The sequence below is a fragment of the Arvicola amphibius genome, chromosome 9, assembly GCF_903992535.2.
Source record: "Arvicola amphibius chromosome 9, mArvAmp1.2, whole genome shotgun sequence".
Lineage (NCBI taxonomy): Eukaryota > Metazoa > Chordata > Mammalia > Rodentia > Cricetidae > Arvicola > Arvicola amphibius.
In genome coordinates this window covers 60989109-61010468 of record NC_052055.2, presented here as the reverse complement: position 1 = coordinate 61010468, position 21360 = coordinate 60989109, and the positions used below count along the sequence as shown (strand labels likewise).

General features: G+C 48.4%; 1 protein-coding gene across 1 annotated transcript; it reads left to right on the top strand.

The window, feature by feature from the left end:
• The first annotated feature begins 7851 nt into the window (after window positions 1–7851).
• Krt1 (keratin 1) lies at window positions 7852–12884 on the top strand. The gene is made up of 9 exons (XM_038341370.1): window positions 7852–8439; window positions 9332–9546; window positions 9867–9927; window positions 10314–10409; window positions 10557–10721; window positions 10851–10976; window positions 11394–11614; window positions 12063–12097; window positions 12182–12884. The coding sequence occupies exons 1-9, from the start codon at window positions 7852–7854 to the stop codon at window positions 12562–12564; spliced, it is 1890 nt and encodes a 629-aa protein (XP_038197298.1). The 3' UTR covers window positions 12565–12884.
• Window positions 12885–21360: the final 8476 nt, after the last annotated feature.

The window sequence follows — 21360 nt, the reverse complement described above, 5'->3', positions numbered from 1 at the left end:
AGTTGTTATTTCTTCAGTTCTTTGAAATTAATTCAAATTTGGGAAGATAAGGCTTATTTTTTTCTTGTGTGAGTATAGGTAGATATGTATACAGGCGTGTGTGTGTGTGTGTGTGTGTGTGTGTGTGTGTGTGTATGCAGGCATGAGCATATGCCCATGGAGCCAGAGGGTATCAGCTTGTTGGTCTTCAGGTGTGGTCTGTCTTCTTTTCCGGGTTGGGGAGGATAAGTTCTCTTATTGGTTCGTGACTTACAAGCCAATTAGGCTAGTCTGGTAGAATGGTCTATGAGAGCCATACACACCAATCTCTGCCTAATCTGGTGCTAAGATTGCAAGTGTGTGTCACTATGCCAGGCTTTCATATTGTGGGTTCTGGGAGAGCAACGCAGGCCCTCATGCTTGCTAGGCAAGCACGTTCCTGTGGTGCCATCACTGCCCCCAAGGAGTATTGTCTTCTTTATTTTTTATTGTACAAGCAGTGCGCCATCTTGAAAAGCCTCCCAAGCTCTCAACACTTAGCAATCGTTCAAAAGCCAGTTGCACAGTGGTCAACATTTGTGTAGGTCCTATGATGGCTTCGTGTGGGTTGTGATCGAACTGGAGTGAATTATTGGGCCGCAGGCAGTGGCCCAGGCCTTGAGATGCCGTGGAGAATGGACAGGTTTCTGAATATTGAGGTGTTGAAGTACAAATGGCACATTAGAAGGGAAAAGAAGCACAGAAGGAAGAGAAAGCAAGTGTGTCTCAGGCTCTCTAGGTGGGAACGGGACTTCCCCTTCACCACCACCACCCCAGAACCCAAGCAGACCCAGAGCTGGAACATGAGGCTGCAGCAGGGGTCATTGGAGGGTAGAGCTAGCTTATGGAGACTGGAAAGTGTGGGACTTGAGGTTAAAGTAGGTGAGATGTGGGCAGGGAGCCGGGAAGAGTCCTCTGGACGGGTGGCTAACAGGTAAGGAAGGACGAGAATGTGTGAGTGAGAGGGAGCTCGGAGGCCGGGAGCAGAGGCCCATTCCCTGAGGGAGGCCCATTCCCTGAGGGAGGCCCATTCCCTGAGCAGGGACAAGGGTCAGGGCAGATTTAAGAAATTCTTCAAGGGAAACAAGATGCAGAATTTTTTAAAATGGGGTCAATCACTCCATACCTGCCTCCTATGTGGAATTTCAGAGTCAGTGTGAGGGAGTCTCATAAGATTTGTGAGCTGGTTTCTCATTCAGTGAAGAAATATAGGTAGAATTCAGATATGAGATGCACTCGGTTTTGACCACAGACTATATTGGTAAGATGTATTCCCAGGCACACCTGACAGTCTGTCTCTGCAGCAGGCCTGTTGGAAGCAGAATAGGGAAGGGAGAGATGAGCAGAGGAATTGTTCCAACAGAAGAAGAGGAAGAGGATATGGAAACAAGGTTCTATATTTAAAGTAAAAAGCCAAAAGCCTGGGGAGTAGGCAAGGGAGAGGTGGGAAGACAGCAGTGAGAATAGAAATGATTGACAGCGTTTACCTGTCACCGAGAACGCGTTAGTCAACAGGGAGTGGTGACGGCTGAGACAGCTATGGGAACCAGGAAGAGGAGAACCAGGAAGAGTCCTGTTCAGGCTCTTCTGTTGGGAGACCACTCTGAGAGCTACGAAAGCCAAGACTGGTAACAGACCGGAGCCTATGCAGAGAATAGTGACGAGGGCCATAGTGGTGGGCATAAGAAGCCTGGTCCTTGTGTAACGGTTGGAGGTTCCAGGGAGAAGCCTGGGGCAGGGGAAGAAGAGCTTATTAACCACGGAGATTTGAAGAGCCTGTCTAGACAAGGAGGCTTGGCCCTGCTGATGACCCACCTGGACAGGTGGGAACTCCAGTAGATTTGATCTCGTGTGAGACACCAACTATGTGGCTGCGATGAAGGAGGCCCTTGGAGAGCTGTCAGGTTGAGGGAAGTCACAAAGGATGGTGGGGCTGTGTGCATGGAAGCCTTTCACAGTTTGCCATCAGCGTGCATGTGGGCAGGCCGCAGGACAGCAAGGGATCCCACTCTGTGTGTTTAATGGCAAGAATAAGGTCAGACACCAGGGAAGGTCAAGCACCAGCCAGGACTGTAAAACAACCAGACCTTATGGCAGCACTAGACACGGTTGAGGGTGTGGACTGGGATCATGCATATGTATATGATGCTCGAAGGTAATCCAAGGTGACTCTGGGAAAAAGCATCAGTTCGGGGCTAGTCATAGGCCATCTTTCCCATCCTTTCTGGGCGGGAGTTGGGATTGTCCCAGAAAACATAGCCCTGCCTTTTCTAACATCCAAAGACTTGACTGTCTTAGTCAGAGAGGAATGCAAATCATGGACCAGGAGGAGGGAACCAAATGCCCCAGTTCTAGGACTGTGGGCAGGGAGATACTCCAGAGCAGGGGCATAGGAAATATGGGGAGAAGGAGAGGAGGCAAGCAAAGAACCTAGAATCTAAGGTCTATAGGCTTCTGTTCTGAGCAATGGGGAGTTCTCTAGGCCTGAACAACAGAGACTGGCACTGGGGTGCGGCAGAAGATTCTAGAGAAGGTTCTCTGGTGTGGTCAATGAGCAGTCTCACTAAGGCCAAACACCATCACACCCAGATCATCCCAGTGAGAATAACAAGCAATTCTATAAATGCCTCACTTGTATTATCTCATATGGTTTCCACTGTCGCTGTGACAGGTGGTGGGCTATTCTATAATGCTGAGATAGTGCTTTCCCATAAGACAGGTAGTCAGAAGGAGAGCATAGCTGGCCCATCATCCATCATCCATCAGATACTGACTGCAGGAGCTAGTGTGGATCCCAGGGAAGCTGTGCCAGCGACTCCTCCCCCTGAGAGGCGTGGCAGGGCGGGCCACAATAGAAATCTAAATTTAATTCCACCAGCTTTTCAGCTGCAGAGATTTTTATCTAGGACACAGTGAACAGGAAGAACAGCCATTGGCTCACCACCTCTCTCACTCCCTCTAACTCCATCTGACCTTGGATGAGATGTGCGTGTCTAGGCTGGGAAAGTTCTTGGTCTGAGGAGGAGTCTTTAGAATGCAACCCGATTGCCTGGCCCTTTGGCCCAGGATGCATCTTCAAATAAAAAAGCCAGGTGCTCCAGCAGTCCCTCTTCAAGCTCTCTGTTGCCCCCACAGATTTTTTTTTTTTAAATCAACTTTCTTATCCATTCAGGAAAGTATGTCTTCAAGTTGATCACTGCTTTGTTGCTGGGTTGGGCTGGGAACTTGGGCTTCTGGGAAGTTCTCCAGAATGAATAATCATTTCCAAATGTCCCAATGCTAACCTTGGAAGGCTTTTGGGGACTCCAAGTTCCAGCCTGGCTTCTAGTCTGCTGTCCCCGCCCCCCCCCCCCCCCCCGCACCATGGAATTTTGCTCCACTCCACAGAATAGGCATCCCATGGTTTTAGCCAGCGTTCCATGCATTTAGCCCTGCCTCCGTTTTGCTGCAGGTGCTGGCTGCTAGCCTCATTTTTAAGAGATGCAGCACCATCTTCTCTATGACAGACTCATGGTCTTCCCAAGCCCTGGGGAGTTTCAAGACATTAAAACTTAGGATTTTGACAATTTTTAGCAAGGGGCTTGTACTAAAATTTCCCCTGTGATTATATCAGCTTTCGGGCCCTTCCAAATGCAAGGCCTACTGACTTCCTTCTCTCTAGCTACCTTCTACACCCTGTAGTTTCCTTGGAAAGTAGATTTAGTCCCTATTTAACAAACGAGGAAACTTAGTCTAAGAGAGGACTGGTGACCTGCCTAGCGTCAAACAGCTGCAAATGTGCCACCAGGAGTGTGGCAGTGGTCTCCTCCACCCCCACCCCAGTACAGCCTGTCTCTCTCCTACACAGGCCTCTGCTGGCTCCCCCACTGCCCAGCAGTGACTCCTGGGGGCTGTCCTCTTTGCTGTCTGCCTTCAGTGAGTCTGCCCCTTGCTCTGCCCCTTTCCGTCTTGCATTAAAAAAGCCTTGGCCCCTCCTCAGCCATTTGTCAGCTTTCAACATCTCACCCCGCCTCCCCATTGTCTGCGACTCCCTGCACTCCTCCCAGGCTTCAGCTTTCCCACTCCCCTGAAATTTCTGTCTCCCACAGGCGGGCAGAGTCCCTCAGGGCTGGGTGGCTTGTCATTGCATGTTCCTCTTAATTCTTTTCTTGGTCCCATCCCTCAAAAAGCTCTCAAAACATCACCACACCTGCCCCTGCTGTGCCCCAAAACTTGGCAGTGGTGTGGGGGTGGGGGTGGTGGGGTGGGGGTGGAGGTGAAGGATGGAGAAAGGCCTGTGCAGATGTTCTGGAATGCCCTCAGCTTGTGCTATTGGGATTACCCCTCCATCACTGGGGCCCATATAGCAGAGAAGCCCCTAAGAGTTGGAGGATTAGTATTAGTGAGCAAGCACACAGGCACACACCTGCAAAAGAGCCAGCACATCAGTATGTGCTCTGCTAAGGCAGTAACCTAGTTCAGGGGAAAGAGCCCAACAGAATAGCTGCGTGTTAATCAAGGAAACCTCCCTGGAGGAGGTGAAGTCTGGGCTGACCACCAACCAGCTGAGTAGTTGGTTATTACAGACAGACTGAAATGAGAGTCTAGAGCAGCTAATCAGGATGAGAGGTGTGTGTGCGCGCGTGTGAGTGTGTGTGTGCATGTGTGTGTGTGTGAGCGTGTGAGCTTGTGTGCGTGTGCGTGCTTGTGCGTGTGTGTGTGTGTGTGTGTGGTCCTAAAGCCTGTCTGCGGGATGGGCTTTGACAAGTTGACAGGATACTGGAAGGCCTTATCAGAAAGAGAAGAAATGAGCTGGGAGAATGGGACCGAGAGGAAGGGGGAAGAAGAGACCTGGACAAAGCCCAGAGAGGAAGGGTCACTGCTTGAGGTTGAATGGAGAAGGGACACGTGAGGCAGGTAACAGCCTGGCCAAGGTCAAGAGGCTTGCCTCTGGAGGCGAACAAGTCTGGCTTGTCAGTTACCATCTGGTGACCCAGGATACACATTTCAACCCCTATGAATCTGTTTTCTTTTCCTTAAAGAGGGGCCAGTACCTCTCAGTACTAGCTACATGAGATACAATACCTAAGAGTGTTTGGGCCTCCAGAAGTCTGGTCTGCTTCTTCTCTTCATTCATGTGTTCTCTGAGTGTGGGGCTTATGCCTTTGTTTCACAGGTGTTTTTAAAGTATCCCACATCCAAGGACGTCCTAGGAATTAGCAGTGGCTCGCTGGCAGTGCTGCAGTTCCTACCTTCAAGTGTTAAAAATGAGCTGTGGAGAGGGAATAGGGGTTTTCCTAGGAACTGACTTTACAATCTCAGCTGTGCCATGTTCTCACTTCTGTTTTAGGCAGGCTTGATGACACAGTCTCTGAGCACCAGAAGATGGGAATAGTCCCCAGGCCCACTTGCTTTTTCTGTACTTCTTCTTCTTCAGGTTAGGAGGAAGGTCAGCAGAAAGCCCAGTGTCTGGTTCCACAGGAGTCTAGCTGGAATGTGTTAACCCTCTCCAGACCTCAGCTTTCCGCTTCATATAGTGGGTTCAATGGCCTGGTGGGAAACAGACTTTGGTATGTGTCCTGTGGGAGCCATGGGAACTTCAGTTGAGGGTGCTTTTGTGTCTTCTCAGGGTCCCTGCTGGAATGTGTTTGCGGAGCTGTAAAGTGGCACCATCACCTGGTTTTCTCTCTGTTGGTTGCTTAGGGAAGCAGGGCTCACTAGAAAGATCTGTCATTGGCTGACACACACATTCACATACATGAGCACGCAGACACATATGCATACCCCTCCAAAATGCTAGAAGGAATCGATTGTGCCGAATGATATGTCTCATAAGGGAGTATGCTGGACTAACTAAAAGAATTTTGATTGCCTGTCAGAGATGATTAGGCAATAGTTGTTAGCACGCCAAGGCCACTCTAGTCCCCATTGTTCCCAAGAACCAATTACTCATTCCCTAAAGAGATGGTTAATTTAGCAGCCCAAAGATGCAGGCACTGGGACAGAGTTCCAGAAGACAGTGCTATGGAAACGGGAGGAGTTGGGGTCAGAGGACAGGCTGGGGGACTCTAGGAGCAGGGCAGGCAAACATACAAGAGAAAGCTTGATGGGTTGGTTGCAGAGGGTTGGCACAATTGCCTGATTCAGAGCTGCTAGGTACTGGGGGATGGTCTTTAGAGATGCCCCTCTCCTTCAGAGCTTGCTTGTACACAGGGGAGTTCCCACATGCTCACAAGGAGCCAGAAGCCAGAGCAGCAGGCTCCTTACTAAGGTGGCTTTGCCTCCATTTGCATCGGGTGTGGGGAGTATGCCAGGCTTCTAAGATGTTTTTAAATGATCATCTGTGTAGGTTCAAGTCTTTCCAGATCTCTGCGTCACTACTGTCTGTAAATATCCATCAGCTGCTCTTCAGGAAGGTCCCTGGCTGGGTGCAACGCACATGCCCACGATGACACCTAGACAGAGCAGCGTCTCCCTCATCTCCACGCTCCTCTTCTTAGAATGATTTGAAACAACATTTTTCCAAGTGCCAGGATCCAAGGACTCAAAAGATAAACTCATTTTTTCTTTCAGAGCCCTCCATAGCAGGATAGCGTCTCATGCTGTCCAGTGCTTCCCACAGCACACAGGTGAGTATGAACTCAGTTGCACACTGACATACAAAACATGGATTAGTATCTTATACACTGTGTTTAGCCAGGTGCTCTCAGCTCACATTCCACAGGGTCACTTAGCAGCTCTGGAGATGTGGGGAAGCTTTCCAACCCTCATGCCTCAGTTTAAAAAATGGGTAGACTAATATCTTTCTCAAAGTTGCTATGAACATTAACTTCTGCATATAAACCATAAAACACTTCCCAGCACATGACTGGTTTCTGACTTGTTTTTACACTGCCCCCCCAATTCCTACCCCCTTTAATAGCTGTTGTCACTGACTCCAGAAACTCTGCAAACCTCGCAGGACAGATTTTCCAGATTTCTATAACTGCCCTCCCTTCCAAACCGACCGTCATGCGTCAGCTTCCCCACTTTGCTTTACCACATGTACTAGGTGCCCACTCAGCTCCACAAGACTCCACACTGGCATTTGCGTGACACCTACTTTCAGTTGCTGGCCTCTTATGCCCATTTCCTGCCCTGGTTTGTCTTTGAAAAGAACAGCTAGGAAGCTTAGGAAAGAACTCAGCGCTGGCCTCAGGAGCTTCAGACCATCTGTCCATCGGGCCTGCTCGGTGGCAGCGCCTTTTCTGTCAATCAATGCAGAACATTTGTAGAAGTCAACTTTAGAAAACATTTGATTTCTAGCTTCCAGAGCCTTTACTCTGTTCCAGGAGGTGTGATTTGGTAAGTTCTGGGGTTTGAAAGGACGACTTCTGAAAAGCAAGAGATCCTTTAGGGATCCAAGCTAGAGGAATTGCACCTGCTACTCCGCAGCACCCAGTGACCGGTGAGAGTGCAGGCAGGCAGACTTTTGTGCGGGGTGGGGGGGGAGTGGGGATATCCTGTCAAGAACACCAAGAAGTCAATACAGGGTCCTGGTTTCTCAAAGCCACAAACACTTGAAGAGAGATCCTGTCAGATAAAATGATTACCACACAAGTCAATCTTGTCTGCACAGCAATTTTGAGAGCCCATCCTGGGAGCTAGGTGTGTAGTGTTTATCGTATTGTTGAGGCTCGTAAAATTCTTGTATGGCTGCAGGCAAGCCAAACCCTCTGCGGGCTCTGCATCTCCGCTGACTCTGAGGACCAAGCCCAATTTCCTCCCAGTATATAAGGGCATGGCGCTGGGCTCAAGGCAGAGGAGTTCTCAGCTCCTTTCTTCTCTTGTCTTTGCTCTTCTCTCTAAGCCAACATGAGTCGACAGTGTAGTAGCAGCAGGTCTACCTGCCGACTTGGGGGCGGCAGAGGCTTCAGCTCGGGTTCTGCAGGCCTTGTCAGCTTCCAGCGCCGATCCACCAGCAGCTCTGTGCGCCGCAGTGGAGGAGGCAGTGGCGGGAGATTTTCAGGAGGCTTCTGTGGGAGTGGGGGTTCTGGTGGTGGCTTTGGAAGTAAAAGCCTGATTAACCTTGGAGGTGGCAGGAGCATCTCCATGAGTGTGGCTGGAGGTGGCATGGGTGGTGGGAGCTTCGGTGGTGGTGGCTTTGGGGGGGGTGGTTTTGGTAGTGGTGGTTTTGGTGGCAGTGGTTTTGGTGGCGGTGGTTTTGGTGGTGGTGGCTTTGGCAGTGGAGGTGGTTTTGGTGGTGGCGGATATGGGAGTGGTAGATTTGGTGGTGGTTTTGGGCCTGTCTGCCCCCCTGGTGGCATCCAGGAAGTCACTGTCAACCAGAGCCTCCTGCAACCTCTCAATATGGAAGTAGACCCTGAGATTCAAAAAGTGAAGTCTCATGAGAGAGAGCAGATCAAGACACTCAACAACAAATTTGCCTCTTTCATTGACAAGGTGAGTTCACCTGCTTGGGGTTTAGGGAGAGCTAGCTGCTCTTAGGCTGTGGGACTGAGCAGCAAGATGGGGGTAGGCTTAGCCTTGTGTCTCCCTTTGATGACTAAAAGGACATGTAGAATGGAATTCTGGGACATGTGCTAAAAGTAGGCTCAGGAATGATGCCAATGAGCAGGTTACTGGAGAAAGGGAATCCAAAGATGAGAGTGCGTGACATTCTGTTCCCTTTTTATTGAGCTCTTGAACTAAGTTTGACTGAAGATTACATAGAAATAGGGCTAATGGAACTTTCTAGGGTGCAAATAAGAAACCCATAAGGGTGCCTGTGGAGTAGCAGAAAGGATGGAGTAGGTTGGCGCCAAATACCTTGTACTGTCAGAGGGATCTCTATCCCCTGGCAATTTCCCATAGCATTGGATCAGGAAGGAGATTTTAAAATATACATATTCAGGTCTAGAAAACATGAGCCACTTTTGACTTTTCTGCTAATTTATCAATAATGTCAATATAAATTTAGGCACAATAAGCTTTAAATCCAATTTGTAATTTTCCTAACATACTTTTGAACTGTGTATATATCCCAGTGATGCAAGTTTCTATCTGCCTAAAAACAATTGGAAGGCAAACTTCCTACGTATCATATGTCCATTTCAGTGGATGATTCCAGTAATTTTGTGTGTGCTGTACTATTGTGTTATGCAGTCCCTTCCTTCCAGGGCATCTCTGGATTAACTCATGGGATGTGTTTTGCTCAGAGATTGATGTCACCTCAATCAGTTTCTCCCCAAGCCTCTTGTTGTCAAATGGGAATTGAAGTTCTTTTCCCAGTGAGGCACTGGTCTTGCTCAGTGGCCTGTTCCTGCAGTTGGGGTAATGGGTCTTTGGTTCCTAGGTGCGCTTCCTGGAGCAGCAGAACCAGGTGCTGCAAACCAAATGGGAGCTGCTGCAGCAGGTGGACACCTCAACCAGGACCCACAATTTAGACCCCTACTTTGAGTCATATATTAGCAACCTCAGAAGGCAAGTGGACCAACTGAAGAGTGACCAATCACGGATGGATTCGGAACTGAAGAACATGCAGGACTTGGTGGAAGATTACAGGAACAAGTAAGGGAGCCTAGGCAGGTGTATGTTGACTCCAAATTATAATTATCCAAAAGATTTCTAGAAAGTGATCTCTAAGAATATGATTTATGTAACAAAGGCTTTCTCTCATTTCGGGGCAAATCAGTTAGGCATTAAAAAACAAAAAAAAACAAAAAACAAGCCTCTTCATCTTCTCAGAAGATGGATAGTTTAATGATTTTAGTGCTCAGAAGAAAGGGGTGGCAAGATGGCATTGCTTGTGAAGGGAGGCAGCCATAGGCAGAACAGAGGTTCAAACCTCAACCTCCTTTAATTGCCTAATCAGCCACGCTTCCCTGCAGGTACGAGGAAGAGATCAACAAGAGGACAAACGCAGAGAATGAGTTTGTGACCATCAAGAAGGTGAGCAGATTCTGTGGGGTGGAACCCATCTGGGAAATAATAAAGGTCATGGCATAAGGAATCCATGTTGTGGAGAATCAGGTAGCCAGCCTGCTGAATATCTGGCGGTAGAGATATTTTCTCTCATTTCTATGGACCGATTCTAATCCAGGCCTCAGTTGCTCCTTGGTTTTCAGCATCTATAAATAGTGAGTGGGGAGGCAAGTTCTCAGAAAGCCAGTCAGGCTTCCTGTGGTATGAGGAGATGGAACAGCCTAGAACTGCAATCTAACTGGAGAAAAGAGGAGCAGATCTTAAGTCCAACTCCACTTGGAGAACTCTTTCACAGCTAGAGAGGAGGCCTGCCCTGGGAAGAAAGTGGCTTGATGATACCTTTGTTCCTCCAGGACGTGGATGCGGCTTATATGAGCAAGGTAGAACTCCAGGCCAAGGTGGACAACCTGCAGCAGGAGATCGACTTCCTCACAGCGCTCTACCGCGAGGTAAACTCCAGAATTTCAAACCCTAGATGGAGGTCCTCGTGTCCTGACCCCACCGCTCTGCAGAGTGCCTTCCTTCCAACTCCCAAGCCTTCCCTCTAAGTTGGGTTTTTTGTTCTGTGAGACTCACTGAATTTTTCAATCCTTCAGGAATTGTCTCAGATGCAGACTCACATCAGTGAGACCAATGTCATCCTGTCCATGGACAACAACCGCACCTTGGACTTGGACAGCATCATCTCTGAAGTCAAGGCCCAGTATGATGACATCTGCCAGAGGAGCAAGGCAGAAGCGGAGACATTTTACCAGAGCAAGGTGAGCTTGTACAAACTTAGTAGGTTCTCTGGGAGGCCTGGTGTGGTGTCCTGTGCCTGCTGGCATGTTTGTGTGTCCAAGCACACTGCTTTCTACCCACATCTAATGGAACCAACCTGTCGTCTTTAGTATGAAGAGCTGCAGGTCACGGCTGGCAGACATGGTGACAGTGTGAAAACTTCCAAGATGGAGATTTCTGAGCTGAACCGAGCCATTCAGAGACTTCGATCCGAAATTGATGGTGTCAAGAAGCAGGTACCCTCAGTTCCACAAAATGGGGTGACCCTCCAGTCATAGGTGAGATATTTCCTGATTTTGAGGCCTGCAGTCCTTACCAACACTATAATGCCTATACCAGCTCCCAGCACTCAACACACACGTGGGATGCTCTAAAGGGAAGTTTATGAAAATGACCTAGTAGAGAAGAGATGGTCAGAGCAGACAGGAGCAGAGGAGGGAGGAGAGGTGGTCAGAAGGTTCAGAGTCTTAGGACAGGCCCAGGAGAAGAACTGTATCCTTCTAAAGGAAGTCAACATGGCGGCCAAGGTGGCCCGAGAGCCAGCGGTCCTGTGCTGTGTGCCATGGAGGTTGGGAGGCTAACCTGATGGGAACATCAAGGTGACATTAGGGATTGTGCTCCCGCCCATGTAACTTGCTCTCTTCTGTTCTCAGATCTCACACATGCAGCAGAACATCAGTGAAGCCGAGCAGCGTGGCGAGAGCGCTCTCAAAGATGCTCAGAACAAGCTGAATGAGCTGGAGGACGCCATGACACAGGCCAAGGAGGAACTGGCCCGGCTGCTGCGGGACTACCAGGAGCTGATGAACACCAAGCTGGCCCTGGACATGGAGATCGCCACCTACAGGACCCTCCTGGAAGGAGAGGAGATCAGGTGAGGAAGGTCCCTGTCAGGGGTCACTTCTTAGGGATTCCTTTCCGATGGCAATTTGTCTTGGGCTTTGGAAGCAAGAACTTGTGTTCACATGCTCTTTTTTTTCTTTTTTCTTTTCCTTTCCTCCCCACTCTAATTTTTCTGACTTGCTTCCTGCCTGTCTCCCCATTCCTTTTTAACATTTGAAATGGAGCAATTCATTGGGGCCTGGCCGGATCTCTTGACACAGCCTTTATAATTGAGCCCCACCAGCTAGCTGTAAGCGCCTTGGCCGATTTAGGGAGATCTCTCCCTGTATGGACTCAGGACGAGAAACCCGACAGGCTTGGGAGGCACGAGGCTAAGGAGCAGCTTTCTCGTGGAGAGCACTGGGGAGTCTAGGATATGTTCCATGGGAAGGGGTATGAGAGGATGCAGTGTCCTAAAGGGTCTGATTTGTTTCCCACAGGATGTCTGGAGAGTGCACCCCCAACGTGAGCGTGTGTAAGTACAAGCCGGTTTCTCAGGGCGTTGTGGGGGATGGGAAACGAGTTGAGTGGGGTGGGGTGTAACCGAGTCTCTCTGCAGCGGTGAGCACCAGCCACACCAGCATCAGCGGAAGCAGTAGCCGAGGTGGCGGCGGATACGGATCCGGAGGTGGCAGTTACGGCTCTGGAGGCGGCGGCAGCTACGGCGGCGGCTCTGGAGGCGGCGGCAGCTACGGCGGCGGCTCTGGAGGTGGCAGCTACGGCGGCGGCTCCGGAAGTGGCGGCGGCAGCTATGGTGGCTCCGGCGGCGGCGGCAGTGGGGGCCACAGAGGTGGTTCTGGAGGGGGCGGTGGCAGCTCCGGAGGCAGCTACAGTTCCTCTGGAGGAGGCCGTGGAGGATCTAGCTCCTCGGGCGTTAAGTCCTCTGGTGGCAGTTCTAGCGTGAAGTTCGTTTCCACTAGTTACTCCCGAGGGGCCAGATAGAGAGGTGCTCACCACTCCATTAGCTCTCCCTTTCCATCACCACCAAATATGGCTGGTAAGACCAAGATCAATTGCCCCAGTCTTACTGGAGAGAGCTATGATGTGTGGCACCGAATCAGCCTATTTCCCCTGCGCTTCCCCTTTCCTTCTCTGCCTCCAAAGAAGTTTTCAGTAGTAGCAATCGGAGTCCCCTGATAACGACCCCACTTTATGTTTTGCTGGGAGTAACAACTCAGAACTGCCACCACCTACACGACATTTCAAAGAGGACGTCAGACCCAGAGCTTCTTTGCTGTGCCCAAAGTAGTCAGTGCTCTGGACCGCCCCATAGCATCCTGTATCCTGCAGCACGCTCAGCTGCTTTGGTTTTGTACATATGGTGTTTGCGAGTCATTTGTCTTTTATGGAACACTCTGAAACTCTCCCATTTCTTCATTTTGCTGCAATAAACTGCATTTGAAATTCTCAATCAGCTTCAATCTATTTGTTTACGATGGGGTGGAGGGTGAATGAATGTTTTGTGTGACTGAAAGACTGCCTGACCAAATGACTTGTGGGGAGTTGGGACGGGGAGCTTCTGAGAAGGGAGGCAGATCAGGTGGAACCCCAGGGCACACGCTCTGTCCCAATAGGTGGGCATATTGGAGGGTATATTCATGTGAGAAGGCTTTCTTAGAATGAGCAGGTGGGGAAGGGGACCCGCATTGAGAAGATAGGAAAGTCCTGCCTGGAAAAGATATTGTTCATACAGCAACCACAATACAAACTGTGGCCCGAGGAGGAGTGTCAACACCCACTGCGGGGCGGCGGGGGGGGGGGGGGGGGGGATGGAGGGAGATGGCAGTCAGATAAGTACCGTTCCCTCGCCCATCTCTTGCAGACCCCCAGCCAAAGCTTTGCCTAATTTAAGAAGTGACAATCTAGGCGCACAGATCAAACTTGTGAAGTAGCGAGGGCACAGCATATGGACTTGCTCAAGTTGGATTCTTATTAGGTAGGTTAAAATGCACAAGTTACAGATCTTAGTTTTGGTAGCTCTGCATTAGGGATATAACACTGCATCTTCCTCATGGGACTGAATAAGACAAAAGAACTATAGCTCAGCCATAGTGAACACCTCCCCGCTTTGGTTTTTAAAATTGGCTTATTTATTTATTCTTCTCTCATATATTACATCCCTACTGCACTTTCTACTTCCTCTTCCTTTCCTCCAACTCCCTCTCCCTCCCCTCTCACTTAGACCCACTCCTCCTTTAGAAAAGCCGGCCTTCCAGGTATGCCTACCAAATACGACATAACACGTTACAGTAAGTTTAGGCACACACCCTCATATCCAGGATGAACGAGACAGACCAGTAGGAGGAAAAAGTTCCCAAAAGCAGGTAAAAGAGCCAGGGACACTCTCTGCTCCCCCTATTAGGAGTCCCACAAGAATACCAAGATATATATAGCCATAACATATATGCAGAGGGCATAGGTCAGACCCATACAGTCCCTGATTTCACTCAAGCCTCTGTAGACTGTTGAATACCCTTTTAAAGACTCTGATGATGGTGGTGGTAATGAGCTAGCCATTGTTAACATTGCTTACTATATTCTAGACAGCCCAATAAATGCTTATTTAAAAGAACCAACAAATTAACACCTTCTTGATGGTTCCAAAAACCATGAATAGTCAGCTAACTTTTCTAAACATAATTTTCCTAGCTTCTAGTTATAAATGTCTTCCTCTCTCCAGGTTCATCCGGTGCTAAGGACCTAGGAGGCTTCAGATGGGCCAGGGGAGAGTGCTCTCCCCTTCCTATGCAGTCATTTCTTCTATAGGACCAGTTCTTCCAGGGTTCTTTGTGTCTCCACTCTGGGACACAGAGTGTGTTGACTGCTCTGTCATCAAGCCACTAGGCAGCTGCTTGCTTTCCCTGTAGAATTGAGCCTCAGCTGCTCCCCCAAACTGTTTATGTTGGTGCTCAAAAGCACTGAGAAGTTAATCCTTTTGCTAAACATGTAACTACTGGCTCCTGACCTAAAACAGATTCCTCAAGCCCATACAAAACTGGCTAGATTGATCTGCTCCTGTTTGACTTATTGGAGAGGGACGGCTCTCATCTTGCTATCACCTGTACCTCAGGATACTTCAATCACTGCTTTACACAGCTCCTTAATAAACGCTGCAGACTGACAACCCTGGCATGCAGTGTTTCTTTCTTGGCATGGCTTAGGCATTCTCTTGTGGAAATTTCCATGTCACCACTTTTGAGGTCACTCCCATTCTGCTGCCTGGACTGGTGTGAGAGTTTGAAAAGTGTTCATAACAACAGGAATAATGAGGAACTTTGAATGAGGACCTGTGTCTACTCACTCTGATACTTAAAAGGCAGGAGAAGAAGAACTTATTCCAGGATGAGTAGATCCTTGAATGAGTTCTTTAGCTATCCCGCATCTCAGTTGTCTCTTAGGTAAAATGGATAAGAGGGTACTTGCTCTAGACACCGAGAGATGAAAACATGTAATTGTGACTGTTATATAGAAATAGAGGCTATTAAAGGGTGCGAGGGAGCTGGGGAGCTGGGTTATTAAGTAAAGGGCTTGCAGCACACACAGGAGGATGTGTTTGGATCCCAGCACCTACATTAAAGCCAGGTGCAGCAACAAGTCTCTGTAACCCCAGCACTGGGTGGGGAGGGGGAGGTGAGGAGACAGGAGGCACTCGGGGACCCACCAGCCAGCTTGCCAAGTGGGTGAGTTCCAGGTTCAGTATATAAGGTGTTGACCTCTGGCTTATGTAAGTATGCACACACATATACATGTACACATGCACCAACACGAACTCACACACATAAGACATACAATCTGCAAAGGGGAATGGCAAAGAGGGAGAAGGTGGCATTCTGCTCAGGGACTGGGGAGCACTGTAGAGTGGTGGGATCCATTTTACCAGTGTGTGCAGAGTTAAAAAAAGGTTGCACCTCCTGATGACCGATCTGTGTGAACTAACCACATAAGGAGTGGGTGTGTCACTGAGTGTGCGTGCATTAGCTTGTGAAGTAACCTCTGTTTTCACTGACTGAACTGCCAGAGCTACCCCATCTTGTTATCAGGATCTCCAAATCCATCACAAAAGCTACCACCTGGGTGCTTGTAGATTTAGAATAATGGATGCTGGGTGATTCTGAGGGCTGCGTGAAAGAGCTGACCTCTGGGCTCACTGGCTGTAACACCACCCTTTCAAGGACACCACATGCTCTTGTGCTTAGCTTGTATGTTTTAGACTCTGTTACACTCTAGTGTGGTGGTTTGGTATGTATGTGCTCATGTTGTGTGTGTGTGTGTGGAGGTCAGAGTTTGACACTGATATCTTCCCTGACTAATCATTCTCTATTTTTGAGACAGGCTCTCTTACAGAAACAGAAGCACATCACTTTGGCTAGGCTGGCCAGTCAGTGAACTCCAAGGGTCTGTTATCTCTGTCTTCCCAATGCTGAGCTTACAGTGTGCACTGCTGTGCTTGACTTTTATGTGGGTGCTGGAGATACAAACTTAAGGCTTCATGCAGCAAGACCTTTACCCACCAAGCTATCTTTCCAGCCACTAGGCTATGCTATTATTTATAATAGTTCAGTATGCTTCTTGTTCGGAATTTGTTGTCTGGATTCAAGATTGCTCAAATAAACACTTCCTGTACAAACAGCATGGTTCAGAGGATAAACCAAGCATTGGGGACACTCTGCTGGGTGAAACATGGTTTTTGCTCCCAGAAATCTTAGACATGTGGGTGATAGGGACTATAGAAACATATCATTGCAATGCCTATGACCCAAGCTGTGGTAGAAACACACAAGGCACAGAAAGTGGCAGATAGGGAAGTGACCAAGGTGATGTTGGCAGGGTTTTCAGGGATGCCTGAGACTATTCAGAGCAGAGAAAAACACTTGAGGAGGAGACAGTGATTGGTTCAACGGAAGAAGAGTGAAGCTGCATAAAGCAGAAGGTGAGTGACAGAAATGGACTCACAATGCTCCTGCTGGCTCCTGGGAGCTCAGACTGCTGCTGCGGGCAGAAGCTCTCAGATGGAGTTCATAGGAGATACGGGGCCAGTGGGAGAAAGAGGGATTGCATTGCTGCTGGTGGATTAGGAAATGGAGAGGTAGAGCCTTGTGCCTGAGTTTTCAGAGACATCTGATCTGCCTGAGGGGGCTGTGAATGGACAGAAACAGCTGTGGTAGGCGAGGACTAGGGAGTAGCGTGGTCAGACGGGTGTTAGAGGGACCACTAAGCGCTGCCTCAACCGAGATATTTCAGTCTGCATGGCACGAACGGTGGTGGTTCTGTGCTCCTGTCTGAGGAGCACTGTGAGACTCTCTAGTGACCTCACGGAGGGCTAAGTGCTCTGCAAGCCGATCCACCCTACAGGTGATTTTTGGAGTGCTGCTTAGGCCCAGATGCTGAACTGAAGACACAAATACAAGCAGAATCTGGCCTTGGCACTGAAGCAGCTCACTTTGGTGGTTTCACATGGTGACACATTCTCTGGGAGGGAGAGGAGATTGGAGCACCACACCTGAAATCCTTTGCTTGCAGATGCTTTCCAAAGTCGACCATTTCCTGTATCGTGTGGACCCTCTGTAGGCAGATTCACCTGCCAGTCTTAGGTACGAGTGAGGTGGGGCAGAACCAGTCATACCCGCTTCATACTGTAGCTTTAAGACCCCCCTCATTTGGGAAACTGTAGCTAAAGAATTCCACTCATTGGGATGGTAGAGACTTTTCCTATATTCTCTCTTTCATGGACAACTTTAAAAGACCTCAAAACCTGTGTTATTCATACGGGTTTGTGTGCTTTGTGAGAAGTCACCAACCACAACAGATTCCCATGCTTTGTGTGTTTTGAGTAAGAAAAGATTATCAAAGTTTATTACAAACTGGCCATTGAAGGAAAAAACCTAATGACACAGAAATTGTAGACATGTATCTGGATTTAATTTTAGAATCTAGATAGATGTGCAGTAGAGGTGGCTTGTAGCCTATGAAACATCCATCTTCCCTTAAATAAAAAAGAAAAGCTCACTCAGAATAGACTGGTCAGGCTCTTCCTGGAGAGGGAGGATTGCAAGGGCACAATCAGGAGACATCAGGATAGACACTATGTCTGAGTCTTTAAAGATGGCAGAGCCACCCAAAATGGTGATATATATTTCATAGACAATAAGAAGTCTATGGGGTTGGTAGAAGACTAGGTGTAGGCAGGGCAGGGTGAGAGGGTGAGGCCACTATTGGGCACAGGCAGGGGAGGGGTAGTGATGTAGGAGGTCAGCAGCTGCTTCTGCTCTCGTTCGTTTCCTACCAGGTCTACAGATGTAAACTAGATCCATCCATGTAGAGAAAAGAGTTGAATCCTCAGACATCTTAGAAATAAGGACTAGTCTGAGGGCCACAGAGAACTTCCAAAAGAAACCTTTGCTCAAGCTTCAAGGAGCTAGCCTTCTTGAAGAGCATTCAGAAAAACTCTTGAAGCCTCTAGTGAGAGTCCCCAAAGGTCTAAGCTGCAGCATGTCATCTCTTGGTGGCCTAATGCGACGGATACTTGCGACTTCTCTAAGCAGTCACAGACTCCATGAATGCAGGTGCATGGCCAACATTCTCTTGTCCCTTCCCCTGACAGTCACTGTCCTGAGTGTCTTGAACAACCTTCCAAAGGTATTTAGGTATATCAGGAGAGCAAGTGTACACCCAGTTGCTCTCCCTCCTCAGGCTTTTTGATGCCCTGGACTTTTCCTTCTGAGTCTTCTTGACTGTCTCCACCCTACTGGAATTTGAATGTATGCCACACAGATGGGATAAGCCTTTTGGAACCTGACTCCCTTCTATCCATAGGCATTACAGCACAACCTGGTTTCCACACTTGGTGTGAATTTTCAGATGCCTGCAGACACCTCCTTCTTTGGCCTAGATCCAGATGTCTCAGTCAGAGTCATATAGCTAGAAAGACAGAATTGCTTTCCTTAGTCTGTTGACTGAAGCAGTCAAGGGAATATTTCTGGGCCATTCTTTTTCCTTGAAGGGTCACTATGTTTCAATTGTTGGCTACAGTCTTCCTGCTCCAAGATGATACGGCTCATATACAGTCACCTCTCTAGCAGAGATGAGCCCTTTAACTCCAGAGATGACTGGGCTTCCCTCTCCACTCCCCACCCACCACCAGTTACCTCCTCTTCCCAGTATGTCAGCCCCAAGACAACTGGAGACCTTGGACATTGTAGTTCTGGCAGCCATTCCAGACCTGTCACCTCTAGCATCCCAATGTGGCTTAGCTCAATCCACCATTCAACTCCTCTCTGCAGGTTTTCAGTGACTCAGGGGCTGTTTACTAACACTTAGGGAGAAAGAAAGCCAAAAGATGATATGGAACTGGAGCCTTTGGTGTTCTTGGAGTTTTAGGAGCTAAAATCCTCCAGAAAGTCTTCATTAGGATAAAAACAGAGAGGGCTCAAACATCTACATCTATCTATCTATCTATCTATCTATCTGTCATCTATATCTGTTGGCCTAGGTTTCTGTCCCACATGGTCCCACAATTGGAGGCCACTTGTTCATTTCCAGTCACTCAGAGTTGAAATAACCACACAGAAACTGTATTATTTGCGATACTGTTTGGCCAATAGCTTAAGCGTATTTCTGGCTAACTCATATATACTAAATTAACCTATCTCTATTAATCTGTGTATTGCCACATGGCTGTGGGCTCCAGCGGAGGCATCTGTCTCCTGCAGTGGCTACATGGCTGCTCTTGACTCTGCCTTCTTTCTCCCAGCATTCAGTTTAGTTTTCCTGCCCAGCTTTACTCTGTTAAACCATTGGCCAAAAGCAGCTTTATTGATTAACCAATAAAAGCAACACATAGACAGAAGGACTTCCCACACCATTTCCCCCTTTCTGTGTAAATGGAAAGAAAGATTTTAACTTTATTTTTTCCCTCTTTGGTTTTTTTTTATTAAAAATTTCCGCCTCCTCACCGCCTCCCAATTACCCCCTCCCTCCTCCACTCCCCCTCTCTCTCCTGTCCAGAGAGCAGTAAGGGTTCCCTGCCCTGTGGGAAGTCGAAGTACCTCCCCCCTCGATCCAGGTCTAGGAAGGTGAGCATCCAAACAGGCCAGGACTCCCAAAGCCAGTATGAGTAGTAGGGTCCAAATCCAGTGTTATTGTCCTTGGCTTCTCAGCAGCTCTCATTGTCTGCCATGTTCAGGGAGACCGGTTTTATCTCATGCTTTTTCAGTCCCAGTCCAGCTGGGCTTGGTAAGCTCCGAATGGATCAGCCCCACCATCTCAGTGGGTGGGAGCACTCCTCGCAGTCCAGACTTCCTTGCTCATGTTTTCCTTCCTTCTGCTCCTCATTTGGACCTTGGGCGCTCAGTTCGGTGCACCAATGTGTGGCTCTGTCTTTATCTCCATCCATCGCCAGATGAAGGTTCCCTCACGGTCCTGATTTTGGGAACTCAGTCCGGTGCTCCAATGTGGGGCTCTGTCTCTAGTTCCATCCGTCGGCAGATGAAGATTCTATGGTGATATGCAAGATAATCATCAGTATGGCTATAGGATCTGGCCTTTTCCAACTCCCTCTCCTCAGTTGCCCACGGAACTAGCTGGGGGCATCTCACTGGATACCTGGGAACCCCTCTAGAGTCAAGTCTCTTAATAATCCTAAGATGAATCCCTTAATTAGGATATATGATTCCCTGCTCCCATATCCACCCTTCCTATATCCCAAGCATCCCATTCCCCCAAGCTCTCCCTATCCTCCCCTTCACGCTTTGCTCTCCCCATCTTCCCTTGCCCCCAACCCACCCCACCCCCAAGATCACAATTTTTGCACGGCAAACTTGTCTGCTTCCAATATCCAGGAGGATTACTATATGTTTTTCTTTGGTTTCACCTTCTTATTGTCTTCTCAAGGATCACAAATTATAGGCTCGATGTCCTTTATTTATGGCTAAAAACCGATTATGAGTGAGTACATCCCATGTTCATCTTTTTGGGTCTGGGTTATCTCATTCAGAATAGTGTTTTCTATTTCCATCCATTTACATGCAAAATTCAAGATGTCATTGTTTTTTACTGCTGAGTAGTACTCTAATATGTATATATTCCACAGTTTCTTCATCCATTCTTCCACTGAAGGGCATCTAGGTTGTTTCCAGGATCTGGCTATTACAAATAATGCTGCTATGAACATAGTTGAGCAAATGCTTTTGTAGTATGATTGGGCATCTCTTGGGTATATTCCCAAGAGTGGAATTGCTGGGTCCTGGGGTAGGTTGATCCCGAATTTCCTGAGAAACCACCACACTGCTTTCCAAAGCGGTTGCACAAGTGTGCACTCCCACCAGCAATGGATGAGAGTACCCCTTACCCCACAACCTCTCCAGCACAGGCTATCATTGGTGTTTTTGATTTTAGCCATTCTGACAGGTATAAGATGGTATCTCAAAGTTGTTTTGATTTGCATTTCCCTGATAGCTAAGGAGGTTGAGCATGACCTTAAGTGTCTTTTGGCCATTTGGATTTCTTCTGTTGAGAATTCTCTGTTCAGTTCAGAGCCCCATTTTTTTAAATGGGTTAATTAGCATTTTAAAGTCTAGTCTCTTGAGTTCCTTATATATTTTAGAGATCAGACCTTTGTCAGTTGCAGGGTTGGTGAAGATCTTTTCCTAGTCAGTGGGCTGCCTTTGTGTCTTAGTGACAGTGTCCTTTGCTTTACAGAAGCTGCTCAACTTCAGGAGGTCCCATTTATTCAATGTTGCC